The sequence below is a fragment of the Larimichthys crocea genome, chromosome III, assembly GCF_000972845.2.
Source record: "Larimichthys crocea isolate SSNF chromosome III, L_crocea_2.0, whole genome shotgun sequence".
NCBI lineage: Eukaryota > Metazoa > Chordata > Actinopteri > Sciaenidae > Larimichthys > Larimichthys crocea.
The window spans coordinates 70886-87037 of NC_040013.1; the positions used below are offsets into that span (position 1 = coordinate 70886).

The following is a 16152-nucleotide window of genomic DNA, read 5'->3' on the forward strand; positions in this document are numbered from 1 at the left end:
GTTGCTATTGTATCTCCGGACAATTACAGCAACAACTCTTAATCAGATCTGGAGCTTATGAGGCTGAGTACAGTGAGAGGTACTGAGTGTAACAAAAGGCAGGATATACAAAAAATGAGGATCTAAAGGTATGCAAGGTCATTGATCATGTTACAATACATCAGTGGGTTCATTCTTAGCTTCTGTGTTTTGGTGGCCTTTCACTTATTCTCTTCCACCTTCTCCCGCCACCTTTCTGCTGCAGATTGTAAAACAAAGTCCATCTCTCAACCACTTGGAGGGGAGGGGACCTGACTTCTTGGAGCTGTTGTGATTGCCATGTATGTGACGTGTTGTACATGTAAACGTGAGACATGTTAGCAGTATGAAATCCATTAGACTTCATTCAAACTTCATTTTTCTTGTTTTGGTTGTAGAATGAGGACACTATTCTTATTTCAGGCTGTACCCAGTTTAAAGCTGAAATCATTAACCAATTAACCAAGCCAAACAGCAGCCGCACAGTGTGTTGTTACAGTGCGTTTCTGCCATACAGTGTGTTGTTACAGTGTGTTGTTACAGTGTGTTTCTGCCATACAGTGTGTTGTTACAGTGTGTTGTTACAGTGTGCTTCTGCCATACATTGTGTTGTTACAGTGTGCTTCTGCCATACAATGTGTTGTTACAGTGTGCTTCTGCCATACAGTGTGTTGTTACAGTGTGCTTCTGCCATACATTGTGTTGTTACAGTGTGTTGTTACAGTGTGTTTCTGCCATACAATGTGTTGTTACAGTGTTTCTTCCATACAGTGTGTTGCTACAGTGTGTTGTTACAGCGTTTCTTCAATACAGTGTGTTGTTGCAGTGTGTTGTTACAGTGTTTCTTCCATACAGTGTGTTGTTATACTGTGTTGTTACAGTGTGTTTCTGCCATTTAGTGCGTTCTTACTGTGTGTCGTCAGTTCACCCCAGAGACCAGTGGCTGGTAGCTGATTGATTCTTGCCATAATATGAATTCTAACAGTTGTCAAATAGAGTTTTGAGTAATTTCACATTTTTTTGTTCACTAAATAATTCCATATGTGTTCATTCATAGCTTTGATGTCTTCAGTGAGAATATGCAATGTAAATAGTCATGAAAATAAAGAAAAAACATTAAATGAGAAGCTGTGTCCAAACTTTTGACTGGTAGTGTAAGTCCAACACAAACAGCAAAATCTGTAGAACAAGGGATTGTTTGGTATTTCTTGTTTGACTTTAGTCTTAAAAAAAAGAATTTGTTGATTAAGGTTTCAACAGTGAAGAACAACAGTCATCAGTAGCAGTTTGAATTGTCGGAATTACAGGGAGGTGAAAGCAACTTTTGACCTTTGAAATACTTCTGATGGATACTTTGGCTGTTTCTTCCACCTCCACTCAATTCATTGCTTTTACTCTGTGCTTTCCTCTGCCATCAGCAGTAGGCAGGAGGTAACATTACATAACCACAAGCATGAGCACCGTAGCGTTTCCTCACTGTCTTTCATGTTCCTCCTCCTCTTCTTCCTCCTCCTCTTATTTTCTAAACCGTCAATTTCCTTATTTTGCTTTGCCATTCTCCTCCCTCTTTTGCCTCTTTCCCTCATCATCATCCTCCTTTACTCCCCTCATTTCCCATTATCTCTCTCCCTGCCTCTACTGCCCACTCCCTTCTCATCCATTTCCATCAAAGTACAAAAACGTGGTAACCAACATCATGTCTGTGTCTTTAAAATCAAACTGCACTGCTCATATGTTCAGCCTATCAGAGCAAAAAACAAGTGCCAGTCCCAACTAGAGCTGCGACTAATGATTTTTTTTTTTTAAACTGATTAATCATTTGGCCAATAAAACATCAGAAAAATGTGAATATCTTATAATGATTTACAGATATCATCTTCAAATTAATGTTGTTGTCTATTTGACCAACAGACCAAAACTCAAACATTTACCATAATGTAAGACCATCAAACTCAACAAATTCTCAAAATAGTTGCAGCTACAACAACACCCTTTTCTCCAAGAGAATAGTAAAGTCTCCATCCAAACATAGCAACCATTTTCATCCAGATTTACAGAGAAGTGGCACTGATTCTCCAGTGCCATTAAACCATTGCAGAAGAAGAGGGCACAACCAAGATGACGTAATTAGATGAACACCATTCACACTGCAAGTGATGGAAAATATGATGAAAATAATGCATTAATGTGTGTTTCATGTGTTCATTTTAAGGTTACAGTCCTTATGGCACACACAGATCTTTTGTCTATAAGTCACATGTTCAGGTATAGTATAATATACTTGTTAAGCCTGTTTCCATTGCACTTCTGTTTTTATTGATACATCAACTTTTCCACCTGAGCCAAGCATAAAAACTTTTTTTAGACATTTTTGACATTGCAGATTTTTGATGTTTCCACTGAAGTTTTTTAAGTGCGAACTGAAAATGGAAGTGAATGGAAAACACACTTAGTGAGTAAATACAGCAAACAGGAAACCCTGCAAAGGATTACCTAATGAGAAAGATGCTTCCAGAAGAGCTAAAAGGAAGAGTGTAATGAAATTACAGGATAGAGACAACGGAAAAGCAATTAACAAAAGGAAGTTTGCAAAGAAATAGACAGGAGTGCATTGAACAACACGCATAACTGACCTAATAATATTAACAGCTACATCTATTCTTACATGAAGGGATGGATGGAGGGTAAGCTAAGAGAGGCTAATGATCTCATAGTGTGCGGAAGAAGAAGTCAGGAGTGTCAGAAGTTCAGCTGCTCTATCTCTGGACCAAACTGTTGCATAACATCAACAGCTCAGGCTTTATCCTATCCTCCCGCTCATTTTGTACATCATCTGCTGTTGCCTGGATGAGGACGACCAAGATGCCTTTACAGACGAGCACTGGAGCGTTAATGGTTGTTGCTGGAGGGTTAATGAACCAGAGACTTAAAACCCTCAAATGTCATTGCTGTTCGTCAGAAGAGACACTCATAAGAAAGATGATAGAGGGGCAGTGGGAACTATGTTGGCTGGCATGGAATATAATAATCATATTTTAACGATCAAAAACTTACACAACATTAGCTTCTTATAAATTATATTGCATGATGTGATATTAGCTTCTTTCTGTTGAAAACAATTGGCAGATTAATCACTGATGAATGAAAATTCACTGAAAATGGTAGTTTCAGCCCTGATAGATGATTTCTTTTCTCATGAAGTAACACTAAACAGACTGAGAGAGAATTAAACTTCGGCAAATTTAAAGAAAAATGAAATGACCTAATGACACAAGAGAAAGAGAAAATGAGATGATGACAGAAAGTCTGCAGCAAGGAATAAAACAAAAACTGATCAGCACAAAGACAAGCTCTCACAACACTGCACAATACCTGTTAGGAGGGAGAAGTGAAGTACAGAAAGTCGACACTTTCTCAGAGCGTAGCTGCTGGTTTTCTCTCCTGGAGTCAGACACGTTTACAGGGAACACCTGACATTCCCGACCCAGAAAAATAGTTTCCCAACCAATAACCTCTCACATTCCAGTGCCTCTCTGTGTCCCAAAGAAAAAAAACAAAAAAGGAGAAAACTGAAATGCAACAGCAGACCAGAAAGCTGGAGTGTCTGGCCGCTGTCTGTCTGTCCTCACACGCAGAGCCAAGCTTTCACTTCCCACTTCTGCCTTGTTGCTTCACGGCCTGACCACGCTTCTTTCTCCCTCCCTCCCTGCCTGCCTTTGTGTTCCTTCTCCCTCCTTCTCTCCTTGCTTCTCCTCCCTCTTCCTTTTTTTTTTAAACCTAACTCCATATCAGGGAAAGCCCTCCCCGCCTGCCTGCTTGAGCGCTGACTTCCCTGAGTTCTCCTTTTTAATAAAAAAGCAAAACAAGTCAGGATGGAGGCTCTAAAAACAGCACAGGTCTCTAATTCCTTTGTAACTTGCTCACATAAACACTGTCAACATCAGATTAGCAGCTAACCTACTTGTGGCGTACAACCTCCCACACCCCCACACAGGCTATAAATACTCATCTATCCGTTCTGTGCATTGATCCTATCTGTGTGGGGTGAGCATCGGGGACACACGGCAGTACTAATGAAGGTGTGACGCACAGTACAGAGTTAACCTGGACATGAATGCAACACCACCTCCACAACACGCAGGCAAGTGGCTGCTGAATATAAATGCAAATGTTTAAAAAAAATAGATTATTTAATTTTATTGCAATATATTTTAAACTAATCTAAAATCTATAAAACTTTACAAAACATAGCAAACATAGTCCTCAGATTACTGCCTAAAGAACAGCTGTGGTTCATTTTCTGTCAGTGGAATAACTTTTCATCAATTAACTCATTTCAGCTTTAATATACACTCGGTGAATGGATGAATGAGATATGTAGTGTAAAAGTGCAGTCCATTTACCATTTAAAGAACAAAGAGTGAAAAAACATGAACAGTGAATGATCAATAAAAAAAAAGAAATGATTTAGGGGTGTGTTAGATTTTGGTAAATATGTTTACCTGCTGAAAAGATCATATTAATATCACACTTTGAATTAGTGAGTTTTAGAAGTGCTAGTTTAAACTCTGCATGGAGTCCGTCTTCCTGTCTTTATGTTGTGCTAATCATGTCTTGGCTGTGGCTTTATATTTAAAGATAAGCATGATTTTGATCTTCTCGTCCAGCTTAATCTGTCAATTGCCAAGTGAGGATACACGTTGTCTTCATCACTCACTTGCTGGACAGGGTTGTGCTGATGATAATGCATGCACCCACACACACTCCCACACACACCAGCCTAGACTGTAATAACATCTGCACACACTCCCTCACTGTTAGTCATACCGTGAACATGGAAAATTAAGTTGCAGTTCTAAACAATGCCTGGATTTCATTCTACAAGGCACACCTGAACCAAAGACTGAGTCACACATGACGCCCTGCAGATTCCCACACACAACATCTGACTGTCTCATACAGTTTCATATGGCTGCTGCTTTCTTGTTTTTATTTTAAATTTGGTCTGCGGGTGTCCGGTAGCCTTGCTTAGTTCTTTGACTGAATCTTGATCTCGAATGCCAGATCTAAAAATAGAGGATTTTAAATCACCTCTTTTTTTTCAGTGAGTGCTGTTAAGAGGAGGGAAGTCCATCGCAGCTCAGAATTCCCCCCTGTCTCTCCAACTCATCCTCAGAAGCTTCCCCTCCCAATATCTCTGCCCATGGCAACAGCGGCTAAAGGAAGAGATGGCCCATGTTACGCAAGAGGATGAAGCCAGCAGATAGGCCTCTTCCTCCTCCTCCTCCTCTTCCTCCTCCTCCTCCTCCTCCTCCTCCTCCTCCATATTTTCACAGCATCCCAATTAACCCTCTTTACATTTGTCCCCACTGATCTCTTAACCTAAAATCCTTAATCTTCTCCTTCACACCCTTCCCTTTCCCCATCCTCAACCACTGATTTGCCCTCTTTTCATTTTCTTTCTCGCCCTCTTCTCGTCTTTTTCCCCCGAGCATTTGTCTTTGTCCTGTTCCTGCAATAATACTGTGCTGCTGCTGCACGGCTGAGCAGCTTTTTTCCCCATTTTAAAAAAAAAAGGTATTACTATGGTCAACTGACCTGATAGCCAGTGTGACACAAGACTTTTTATACCACATGATGAACATTTTGCTGTTATGATCATGAAACAGAAATGAAATTTCAAAGTGAGATGGAAAGAGAAGGACAATATTCTGTAGAATTGATTTTTTTTTGTATAATTATTTCACTACCTTTCTGCAGTATATAACAATAAATCGACTCAGCCAACAACCTCCTGACCTCACTCTAAATGTGTGTGTTTATTCGCAGTACGAACTGTGTGTATGTCTTTAAAATATTAACCTGACCTGGGTGGTGTCAAATCCGACCTGTGGCTCTTTTCTGCATGTCATTCCCAATCTCTCTCTCTCTCTCTCTCTCCCCACATTCCTGTCACTCTTCAGCTATCTCTGTCAGAACTAAAGCTTGAAAAGGCCAAAAAATAATCTTGAAAATTAACCTGACCTAACTGACCCCGTTCAACCTTCCTGATGACTCATACATTGTCTGGGGACTTTCAATCTTTCACTATCGACCTGCTGAAGTCCACTGATTCTGGGCAGTAGAGGACCAACCCCCCTGTCCCTCCTCACACTGACAGACACCACATCATTCACTTCCTCCCACTCCTCATCCACGCCCTCGCTGAGTCAATACCTTACAAACACACAAACAGCACAGATGAAAGAACATATTTCCTGCTGATTGCAACTAGCTTACAGGAGCAATGAGGAAAGGATCAAAACAAAATGCAAAGTTTGTGAATGAGCAGGCTTTGTGATGAGGCTGAGCCCCACAGAGAGAACTTCTTTGCTGACATGCAAAGGGTATCCTGATTCCTGTAAAACACCTACAGTCTGGGGTTATACGGCTCTCAGCTCCATTATTCAGCATACTGCTTTCTGCTGACTGACTGCTCAAGTCTGCGTGTGTCCATACACTGCCAGTCAATATTTACATGAGCTTGTGTAGAACAAGACCACACTGAGGCCACATTTCCGAAGTAGACCAGGATCAAGACTTGTTTGCAGCAATTATGATTATTATGATTCATCATGATTGTTATTACTTATTCTTTGAGCAGTTTCAGTTAATTTTAGGATGCATTTTATTTAGGTTTGACTAAATGTGTGTTTGACTGCTTGTTTTAAGCAACATTTAACATTTTAAACCTTTTGGTTTATTTTCTTAAATGAAAGACGTTTCTCTCAAATACACGAATATTCAATTCAAGTAAATTGATAGAATTTCTGTAATTGTTTACTGATGAAGATTAAACATTGTAAATTGATTATATTTGACTTCTGGGCAAACCCATTTTCTGATATTTAAACGATAAAACAATTCACTTAATAATAAGTAAAGTTTATGAAAATGTTTTGAATGAAGATACAAACATGCTCCAGCCGTAACTGTGCTTACATACGAGGATACATGCTGTCCTGTAGCTGGCCTCTGAATGCGTATAATGGTGTGCTGTTTAACACTGCACAGTGCTTTGCAGAGATACAGTTAATGTGGGGTCTCTTGTTAGCTTAGCATAAGGACTGTGAGCAGGAGACCTAGCCTGACTCTGTCCAAAGGTCACTAACACATTGTTTCAAAGTTAAAGCACAGAAGATTTTTTAACATCCTTCACTGTACACTACAGAACAGTGGTCCCCAACCCCCGGGCCGCGGACCGGTACCGGTCCGTGGATCAATCAGAACCGGGCAGCACAAGAATTAATTAGTTATTTCTGTTTTATTTAATACGGTCATTTCGAAATAAAAAGACGTTTCAAAATAAAAGACCGCTCGACTTAGACTGGGACTATAATAAAGGGGGACTTACTACTTCATCCACAGTTGGTAGGAGAAGAAGAAAATATTACTTAATACTTAATATTTTCTTCTTCTCCTACCAACTGTAGATAGAGTAGTAAGTCCCCCTCTATTATAGTCCCAGTCTAAGTCGAGCGGTCTTTTATTTTGAAACTATTTTGAAATGACATACCCCCCCCAAGGATTCCTTGTGCAGCCTCCTTAAAATAACCCCTCTAAGCTTCTTCACTCTCCACATGTGACAAAAAAGAAAGTCTGTGCTTTGAGGTGATGTGATGTGCATCGATGGATGGAAGCAGAGGATTGTTGTTTGATTATCAACACCTCTTCTGGCAGGGTTTGAAATGTGTCATGGATTTCAGTTTACCACCTGTAAGTAAAGCAACAGCCTCTGTTCCCACGAAGCCTGATAGTTAGTCATCCCGCTGCCTGATGCATGTGACTCTGTGAGCCACACAGCTGCGTTCTGATTCGCCGGAATGCTGCAGACATCCCACGCAGCAGAGAAACAGCAAGTGTCAGTGTTGATAAATAGAACCCACAGCTTGACCTTAAGGAAACCACACAGCTACCCTCTGTCTTCTCACCCCTCTGCCCACCTGCCTTCTCCTCCAACTCAACATCTGGTGGGCACAGCAGCAAACGAACTGTCACTTTAAGTGAAAGACAAGGTTGCCTGAAGGCTGACTAGACTGATGAATTATAATATTAATGTAATTTATGATCTTAAATTCAGCATAATACATGTAATCACTGAAAAAAAATGCATTGCAGTTAATGTCCCAGATGCCGTGAGCAGTATTAAGATGCTGAAATTGAAATAATTGAGTGTGCCTGAAAGAGCACACTCTTTAAAACCTCTTGGGCTTATTTTTCTTCGTCTTCCGTTTCTTCCGTGTTTTTTTTTTGGTTTTGCCAAAAATCGCCAAAAACCACGCCAAAAAATGAATGGGTGTGTATTGCGAGAACTTTCGAGAGCTAGAGTGAGTGATGTCATCACTACAATGGAGAGGGAGAGAAAAAGTCGTCGAAAAATAAATTTGTAAACTGCGACTGTGGCTGCAAATGTGAAGCTACAGAAATCATTTATAGCTAGAAACGTAGGAAAATTCGAGGCAGTCGCAGTGATAACACTGTTGAAGCAGTCAGCTTTATAGTTTTGGCTCGAGACGCAAAGATTCAGCAGCAGCACCCATCGACACCCTGATAGACTACCATGTTAAAAAGGCGGGAAATTTTCTGGAGGAAAGCAGAAGTAACGTTTGTCTGAATTACTCTCAAGGGCACATTTCTTCATTTATCGACATAAAACGACTATGTAGACGTTCAGGAAGGGCACAGGATGCTTCAGGTTAAGCCGGTTCAGTGATTGGAAATACGGTTTGGTCAAAGATCCTTTTTCTTCAAGGGAAGGTCTCAGCATTTTCTCTCTGTCTCTGTCAAGATTTCCAACTGACATTCTAACAGGTGCAGATTAGCTGCTGCTGATTAGGTCCTGGTTGCTTGACAACCTCAAGCTTGCCTGAAAGGAGGAAAAGGGGGAGAAGCCGAGCGGCGGCCATCTTAGCAGTTTGGATCTTAATTGGAACTTGTCTGTCTAAAATGACACACAGAGATAGCAGAGCAGCTAGCGCATTAGCGCTAGCTGTAAAGACATGCTATTTGCTAACATTAGTGACCTATGTTAAAATTAACACTCATTAACATTAACCACTAGGAATTAAATACATGTTAATTGCTAACATGCTAATGTTAACATGCTAATGTTAATTAGCATTAGCCACTAAGAATTAAATACATGCTAATGTTAACATGTTAATGTTAACATGCTAATGTTCATTGCTAGCGCATCAGTGCTAACATGTTAATATTAACATGCTATTGCTAATGTTAACATGTTAATGTTTATTGTTAGCGCATCAGCGTTAACATGCTAATGTTAATTAACATTAGCCACTAAGAATTAAATACATGCTAATGTTAACATGCTAATGTTAATTACTAGCGCATAAGCACTACATGCTAATGCTAAAATGGCAATGCTAACATGCTAATGCTAATTGCTAGCGTGTAAGCGCTAGCTGCTCCTGTGTCTAAATAAACATGTTAAAAATGACTATTTGAGGTGTGCGGGAATTTTCTAGTACAGAATTTGCTGAGCAGTGTCAGTAATAATGTATGGGGGTGACGGGGCCAGAGTCACGCACACTCAAAATTTCTTTAGAAATTTTCTAGTTCTGAACTATTATGCCCCTGCAGCAGGCTGCTCCCATAATATTAACAGCACAGTGTTCATAAACATATATAAGGAAGTCAGTGTCAGCAACTCTTGAATCTCATGAATCAATGCAATCACTGGACAAGACTGGAAAAAGGATGACAAGCAGAGAGGGGGGTTCACCATGGAAAGGAGGAATGTATAAATGTACCTACGGGCTTGTCACTCAAAAGGAGGAAAACAGCAGCTTTTCCCACCAGATCTGAACTGACATCCACACATTCAGCAAGGAGCAACCTCCACCTGTTTTCTCTGTCCAATCTCAAACCTCACTGCTCTGTTCTCTGCCAAGTTCTTGAGGTTGATTTGACATTTTGCTTCTCTTCCTCTTGGATTCCATATTTTCCCCTCTAAACTTTTCCGATAGCATGACTGTGACCTTGGTTTATGCAACAACATTGCTGATTGCATCAAGCTGATGAAGTGATGGCTTTTTGTCATTAAAATGTCTTTTACATTCATGTTCCTTTATACTTCACTAAGTTGGTTCCCATCCACCTGAAAATTGTAATCTGTGTAGAGTGATGAGGAGAGTGTCTAAACATAAATGTCATACTTCCATCATGTTTTTGTTTCTTTTAGATGACATCATCTTGTAGCACTCTCTTTGTGCCAAATATTCTCAGAAGTTGGAGAATGTGGAATCTTTAATGAATCAGTTTTCAAAATAGTTGCAGCTTATTTATGTATCAGCTCTTCCTTTAACACTTTTCCCTGAGCTTTTTTTCCCCCAGAATGCTTTTCTGCCCTCCTTCGTCTCTTTACCCCTCACTCACCTCCCTCAACATTCGTAGGAGGTTCCAGCAGTAGGACACAAGGAACAGCACCTGTAGACCAGGACTCATGCTGCTCTGTTTCCCTGGCAACCCCTACATTGGGCTTTGCGTGTGCAAACCATTAAGCAATGCCAGCTCTGCATACACACATACATGCAGCTGCACACACACACACACAGAAAAAGCGCCCCCACACAACCCTTTTAAGGATTTCCGGCTGGCAAACGTTAGCTTCTTCTTTTTTTAAAACAATTTGAGCAGTTTTTCCAAAGCTTTTTAGCTAGTTTTTTTACCTCCAACTCCAGCAGCTTAACTCACGTCACATTTTCCCCAAAATCATAAAAAAGGACCCCCTGGGACTCAGCAGCCACTGTCTAACAGAGGCAGGTTTTGTCGGGGCATTTCTCTGCAGATGACATATCCTCAGAGCGTATATGAGCTCTCCACCTCCTCAGTGTGTCATGAGCACATCTCCAATAATGTGACATCCAGCTCTGGCTTCGCTCCTGTGTCGCCAAGCAGGGAGAATTTCTTCCACTATTCTTGGTCTCCATGCTGACAAGAGCTGAGGCAAATCCTGCCGGCCCCCACCGTGTTGTTCTTTTTACCCTTCATCATTCCTGCTCAGGCGTTAACCTTTCTGAGTTGGCAACATCGATACTGCTCAACAAAGTTTTCAGGAAGTGTCTTGGCAGGTCACCAAAGCTTACCTGTGGAGGGAAAAAGTGCACCTGGTTGCACCAACAAGTAGGGTCACTGTTAGTTAGCTCCAAATGAACGTGGCTTGCCTGAGCCCTTCATGGATGCTGAAGCTTAAAAAGGTTTAAGCCCAATAATTTGACTGATCAAGCAGAAGTCCTTCTTGAAGACACAAGATGAAGCCGAGGACACACACAAGGCTGTAAACAGTCAAGTCATCTGTCTTCAGGGGGTTGTACAGAAATACGTAAATGAGTGGGTGAGTTTACGGTGACACACACACGCCTGTCTCAGCACTGGATGCCTGAGCAGCGACAGGTAAAAAGGGCTTCAGCAGGCTCTTAATGAATGATTCTTGATTGTTTGTCTCGAACAAAACTGCATCTCTGCCTCCACAGAGCAATGGTCAACTTAACAAATGAACAAACACACAAACATAGATGCACAGAGTTGAAACACACATGCAAGACTTTTTCAGCACAAGCAGGCGGGCGGTGTTAGCTACAGTATTAGTCACCAACGTTTGACAAACAGACACAAGTGTTTGATAGACATTCAAAGTGAGAGTCTGCACACTTCTACTGCTGAAAGTGTGACTTCAACAGAAGAAATAATTTAAACCATTTCTTTGTCCTGTGCGATGGTAAACTGTAGGTTTTAGACAAAACACACATATATAGAATATAAAACCATAGAATGCTGTTTTTACTTCAATGATTTATCCATATCCAATATTCTAAAATGTTTCATTTAGTTTTCCAAACAATCAAACTGATTCATTGATTCATTGTTGCATATTTCATGCCTTTAAGTCCACCATTTGTGAGATGCACCTTACAATTAGTTCACACAAATAGAAAAAGGGCAAAAAAAAAAAAAACTGTCCATGGTGATCACATTTTCCATCTTCAGAAATGAATTTTGCACAATGTCTAAACCATGAGTCGACGTGCCTGTCATTAAAACCAACAAACAGTGAAAAAGTATTAAAGCATATGCTTTTATTTCTCCATTAAGAAGAAGGAATAGACATTTACCTACATTTCAGGATGGCGAAGTGAGCAGTCGCCATATTCAATTTCAGTTACACAAAAAATGGCCATAAAAATTCCTCCCTTCCTGTTGCAGCTCTGCCTCTCTGTCAAAGTGAAAGCTTCTCTGAGGTTACCACCAAGTTAAACAGACATCCCTGAACTGGTTTCAGCCTGTCTTGTTGTAGTTACTGTTGCTAAAAACCCAGTTTATTCCCGCCTCTAAGAGAGAAGTTCCCTTTGTGTGAATCTTGCTGCTTTTGCACACTGTAATTTGAAGGAACAGTACGGAAACACTGGTTTGGCTGCCTGAGCATGACAAAACATGTAAAAATCCATTTGCTCAGGCCAGGATGTTAACTCTTCCTGTGCACCACTGACACATAAGCATAGTGTCTGAACATGTAGGTCATGCTTATGATATTACAGCACATTTAAAGTCAGATGAAAATTTAAGTTCTCTTTTTTTTTTTTTTACTTCAGTGACACTGCATGACACTGCAGCTATCGTGCATAATACTATTTGTGTAAACTGGCATTTGCGAGGTGATGCGAGGTGCACGGCTGATCATTAACAGGAAACTGTTGCTGGCAGTTTGTTGCAAATTACTGAAGCGGTGAGATGACAGAAGAAAATCTGAACTTCATCCCTTCACTTTTGGCTCGTGAATTGTATTTTGCAGCTGCTTTAAACAGAATAAATCCACTATGCCTAACAAATCACACTTCAAAACATTAATAAGCCATCGGGTTAATGTTATAAAATACGTAAACTATTTCTGTGCATAAACATCCTTGTCAGAACAATGAAGGATGAAGAACTCCATCTCCATATCCCTCCTGGCTTTATAGGGTAAACATTTTCCACCATGTTAAATGTACCCCCTTTTCACTGCAGTTGATCACCATTTATCACTCAGTATGTTTTCTGCTAAAGCAGGAGACCAGACCAGTTGGGCTCTGGTGTGAGGAACCTTTTATAAGACAAGAGGAATGCAGAGTCAGTTCAATAAACACTGGCCTGGGCATTTTCAGGGGCACTTTGAGGAGCAGGAGAGACAAACCAAACGGCGCTCAGACACCACATAGCCACTGAAAGGCTGTCTGGGTGAAAACACACACACACACACACACACACACACACACAATATATATATATATATTAGGGCTGTCAATCGATTAAAAAAAATTAACTAATTAATCGCAAAAAAAAATCTGTAATTAATCGCGATTAATCGCGATTAATTTATCAATAAATGTATCAATAAATTAATTGCATTTTTCTGAGACTGAAGCTTATAATGAATATTTATTTATGTAAAATGATCAAATTAATGTAGAATAAACACAGAGAAGGTATATTTAAATTATACTTAAGTATACTAAAGAGGAAATCTACTGACGAGTGCCACACTCCTGTAGTGTAGACTGGCGAGGTCCTGTGGAGGTAATTTCAGCAGGGTGTTTTGCTTTGAGGTGATATGTTAAAGTCATGTTACTTCTGTGGAATTTAAATTCGGCTTTGCAAACTGTGCAAATTGCCTTGTTTTTGTCCAGCAAGCCGTCGGGCAACTTTTTAAAATGAAATGTTCCCCCTAAAAGTCCGTCCTTATCCATCTTTCCGGCATAGACTCTCTTTTAATTAGGATAGATCATAGACATATATACATAGACGCCTCATTGAGCAGGTTGGTCCGTTGCTGCGATACGTTAACGCGTCCGCCATATTGGATGTGGCAGATCTGCCCGTAAACTAGTCTAGGGGTCTATGTATATATGTCTATGGTGCCAGCCTCCAGCCTATTCCCAACCATGCTGTTAGTCATAATGAATGAGTCGTGCGTTGAACCAGGCAACCTTGCCACAATGTTAGTTAGCTGCATTTGCACATCACATATGATTTGAACATTGATGGAATAAAAATGTTTCCTACTAACATAAACAAATTCATCCTGTGATGGCGCTGGCAACAGGGGCTGGAATGCCCCTGTTGCCAGGAACCCCAGCGTAGTCAGCACAACCCCGGGCAGCTCTGCACACAACTCCAGTAACACTGGCCTTGGTAACTGAAATCGGCTTATGAGCCAATTATCATGGTTTGCAAGTAAATCCTTGCGTTCCTTAAATCGCTCACGGCGGATTGCACCATTTGCAAGGTCCTCTAACAACGCTAACGCTGCCTTTGTTAATACCATTTTCTTCATCACATTACGCATGTTTTTATATCCACCCATATAATTGCAAACACGTGGGTGTGTTAATTGTTCATAAGTGTGTCTCGGATGTGCACATCACTCGGATGACTACTTGTTTTTACATTATTAACAGTTTCCCAGCTTCACCTCTAAGTGTCGCCAAAGGAACAACAGCTGTAGAAACGTGCGTACGACAGCTTTAAAGTTGGCGTGGGGCACGCACATTTCTACGATCATTTCACGTTTGATACATCTGAACGTGAGCGTGGAAAAGGATGTACGCCACTATTTTGTGCGTACGCAAGCTTTGTACATGAGGCCCCTGGTGTTTTTGGAGGTTGTTCCGTCTTTATGGCTGGGGGATAAACCGATATTATGATTGATGAATGTTCAGTAGAATTTGATTGTGATGATAGCATTGTATGTTTTTGTCATGGTTGTCCGTCCCAAGGCGCACATACAGTCGTGGGACTCTTTTTGACATTGGCAACAGTTTTTTCTGCAAGTTAAACCCCGCACACACTAAGGAGCTACACAACCTCGGCCTACTCCGGTGGCCCGCTTCGACATTGAGCCCCACTACTGCAGCACACACACAGAGGAATCGCCGCAGGCTGCGTGAGAGGAGGCACAAGCTATACCGGGCTATACCATCCATCGTATTCTCCAATGTACGCTCCTTAGACAACAAAATGGACTACATACACCTTCTGAGATCGACCCAGCAGACTGTGAGAGAGTGCTGTGTTTTTGTGTTCACGGAAACATGGCCCAACAACAGTATACCGGACTCCGCCATCCAGCTCGACCAGCTAACATGCTACCGAGCAGACAGTGCCCTCATTGAAGGAGGTAAGACCTGCGGCGGCGAGGTCTGTGTCTACATCAGGGATGCTTGGTGTCAGGAGGACGCTGTGGTGGTTTGCAGACACTGTTCACCCCTTATGGAGTTTATGATCATCAAGTGCAGGCCTTTCTATCTATCCTTTCTCTTTCTGCCATCCTGCTGGTCGCAGTCTACATCCCTCCCAGCTGTAACAACAATGATAGAGACAAGGCACTGAGTGAACTGTACAACGCTATCAGTGACCAGCAGATAGCCCATCCAGAGGTACTTCTCATTGTAGCTGGAGATTTCAACCATGCAAATCTCAAAACAGCGTTTCCTCACGTGTACCAACACATTGACTTTCCAACATGGGGAAACAACACACTGGACCAAGTCTACACACACTGAGAAGAGCATACAAGGCCTCACCCCTCACCCATCTCGGCGCTTCAGATCACATCACTGTTATGCTAATGCCAGCATACAGGCCAAAGGTCAAAGTCACCAGACCGGTCCAGAAGCAGGTAGGGCAGTCCCAGCAGCATGGGCGGGTATTGGCGGGCCGTGCCCGCTCATAGAGTAAGCCGTGCCAGCCCTGGGCTGGAAGCTATTTATTTTATTTGGGTTTTGTTTTTTTACCTCGGAGTGGCCAACCCTCTATTATTCCTATCTCGGTTTGTCGATCATACAATTCAACCAATCCAAATAACGAACGAAGGCAACGTGCTGGCCAATTACAGGTGGATGGGGGCGGGTCACTGAGTCACTAGAGGGTACGCTATTACTTGACGAGTTGACGTTCATGTTCGCAGTTGCTCAGAAGTGACGCCGCAAACTATAGCGAGCAGGAAGCAGCGCCATTCACTTCTACTGGAAACGTAAGCACTGAAGTCAACAGCAACACTGGAGTAAACATTCATGCTAGGGGAGGTAGCTACAGAAG

The 16152-nt window shown here is 41.4% G+C and overlaps 1 protein-coding gene across 6 annotated transcripts in view; it reads right to left on the reverse strand.

The window, feature by feature from the left end:
- hivep1 (HIVEP zinc finger 1) overlaps window positions 1-16152 on the reverse strand; it is an 82854-nt gene that overhangs the window by 50770 nt on the left and 15932 nt on the right. The window contains exon 1 of one of the 6 annotated variants that reach the window (XM_027276440.1): window positions 12196-12539. The exons of 4 other annotated variants lie outside the window; for them this stretch is intronic. In XM_027276440.1, coding sequence (XP_027132241.1) covers window positions 12196-12226 — 31 coding nt within the window. In that variant the 5' untranslated portion in view covers window positions 12227-12539. Of the gene's footprint in view, window positions 1-3390; window positions 3476-12195; window positions 12540-16152 lie in introns of those variants that run through there. One more of the 6 variants, XM_027276450.1, reaches the window with a different exon arrangement.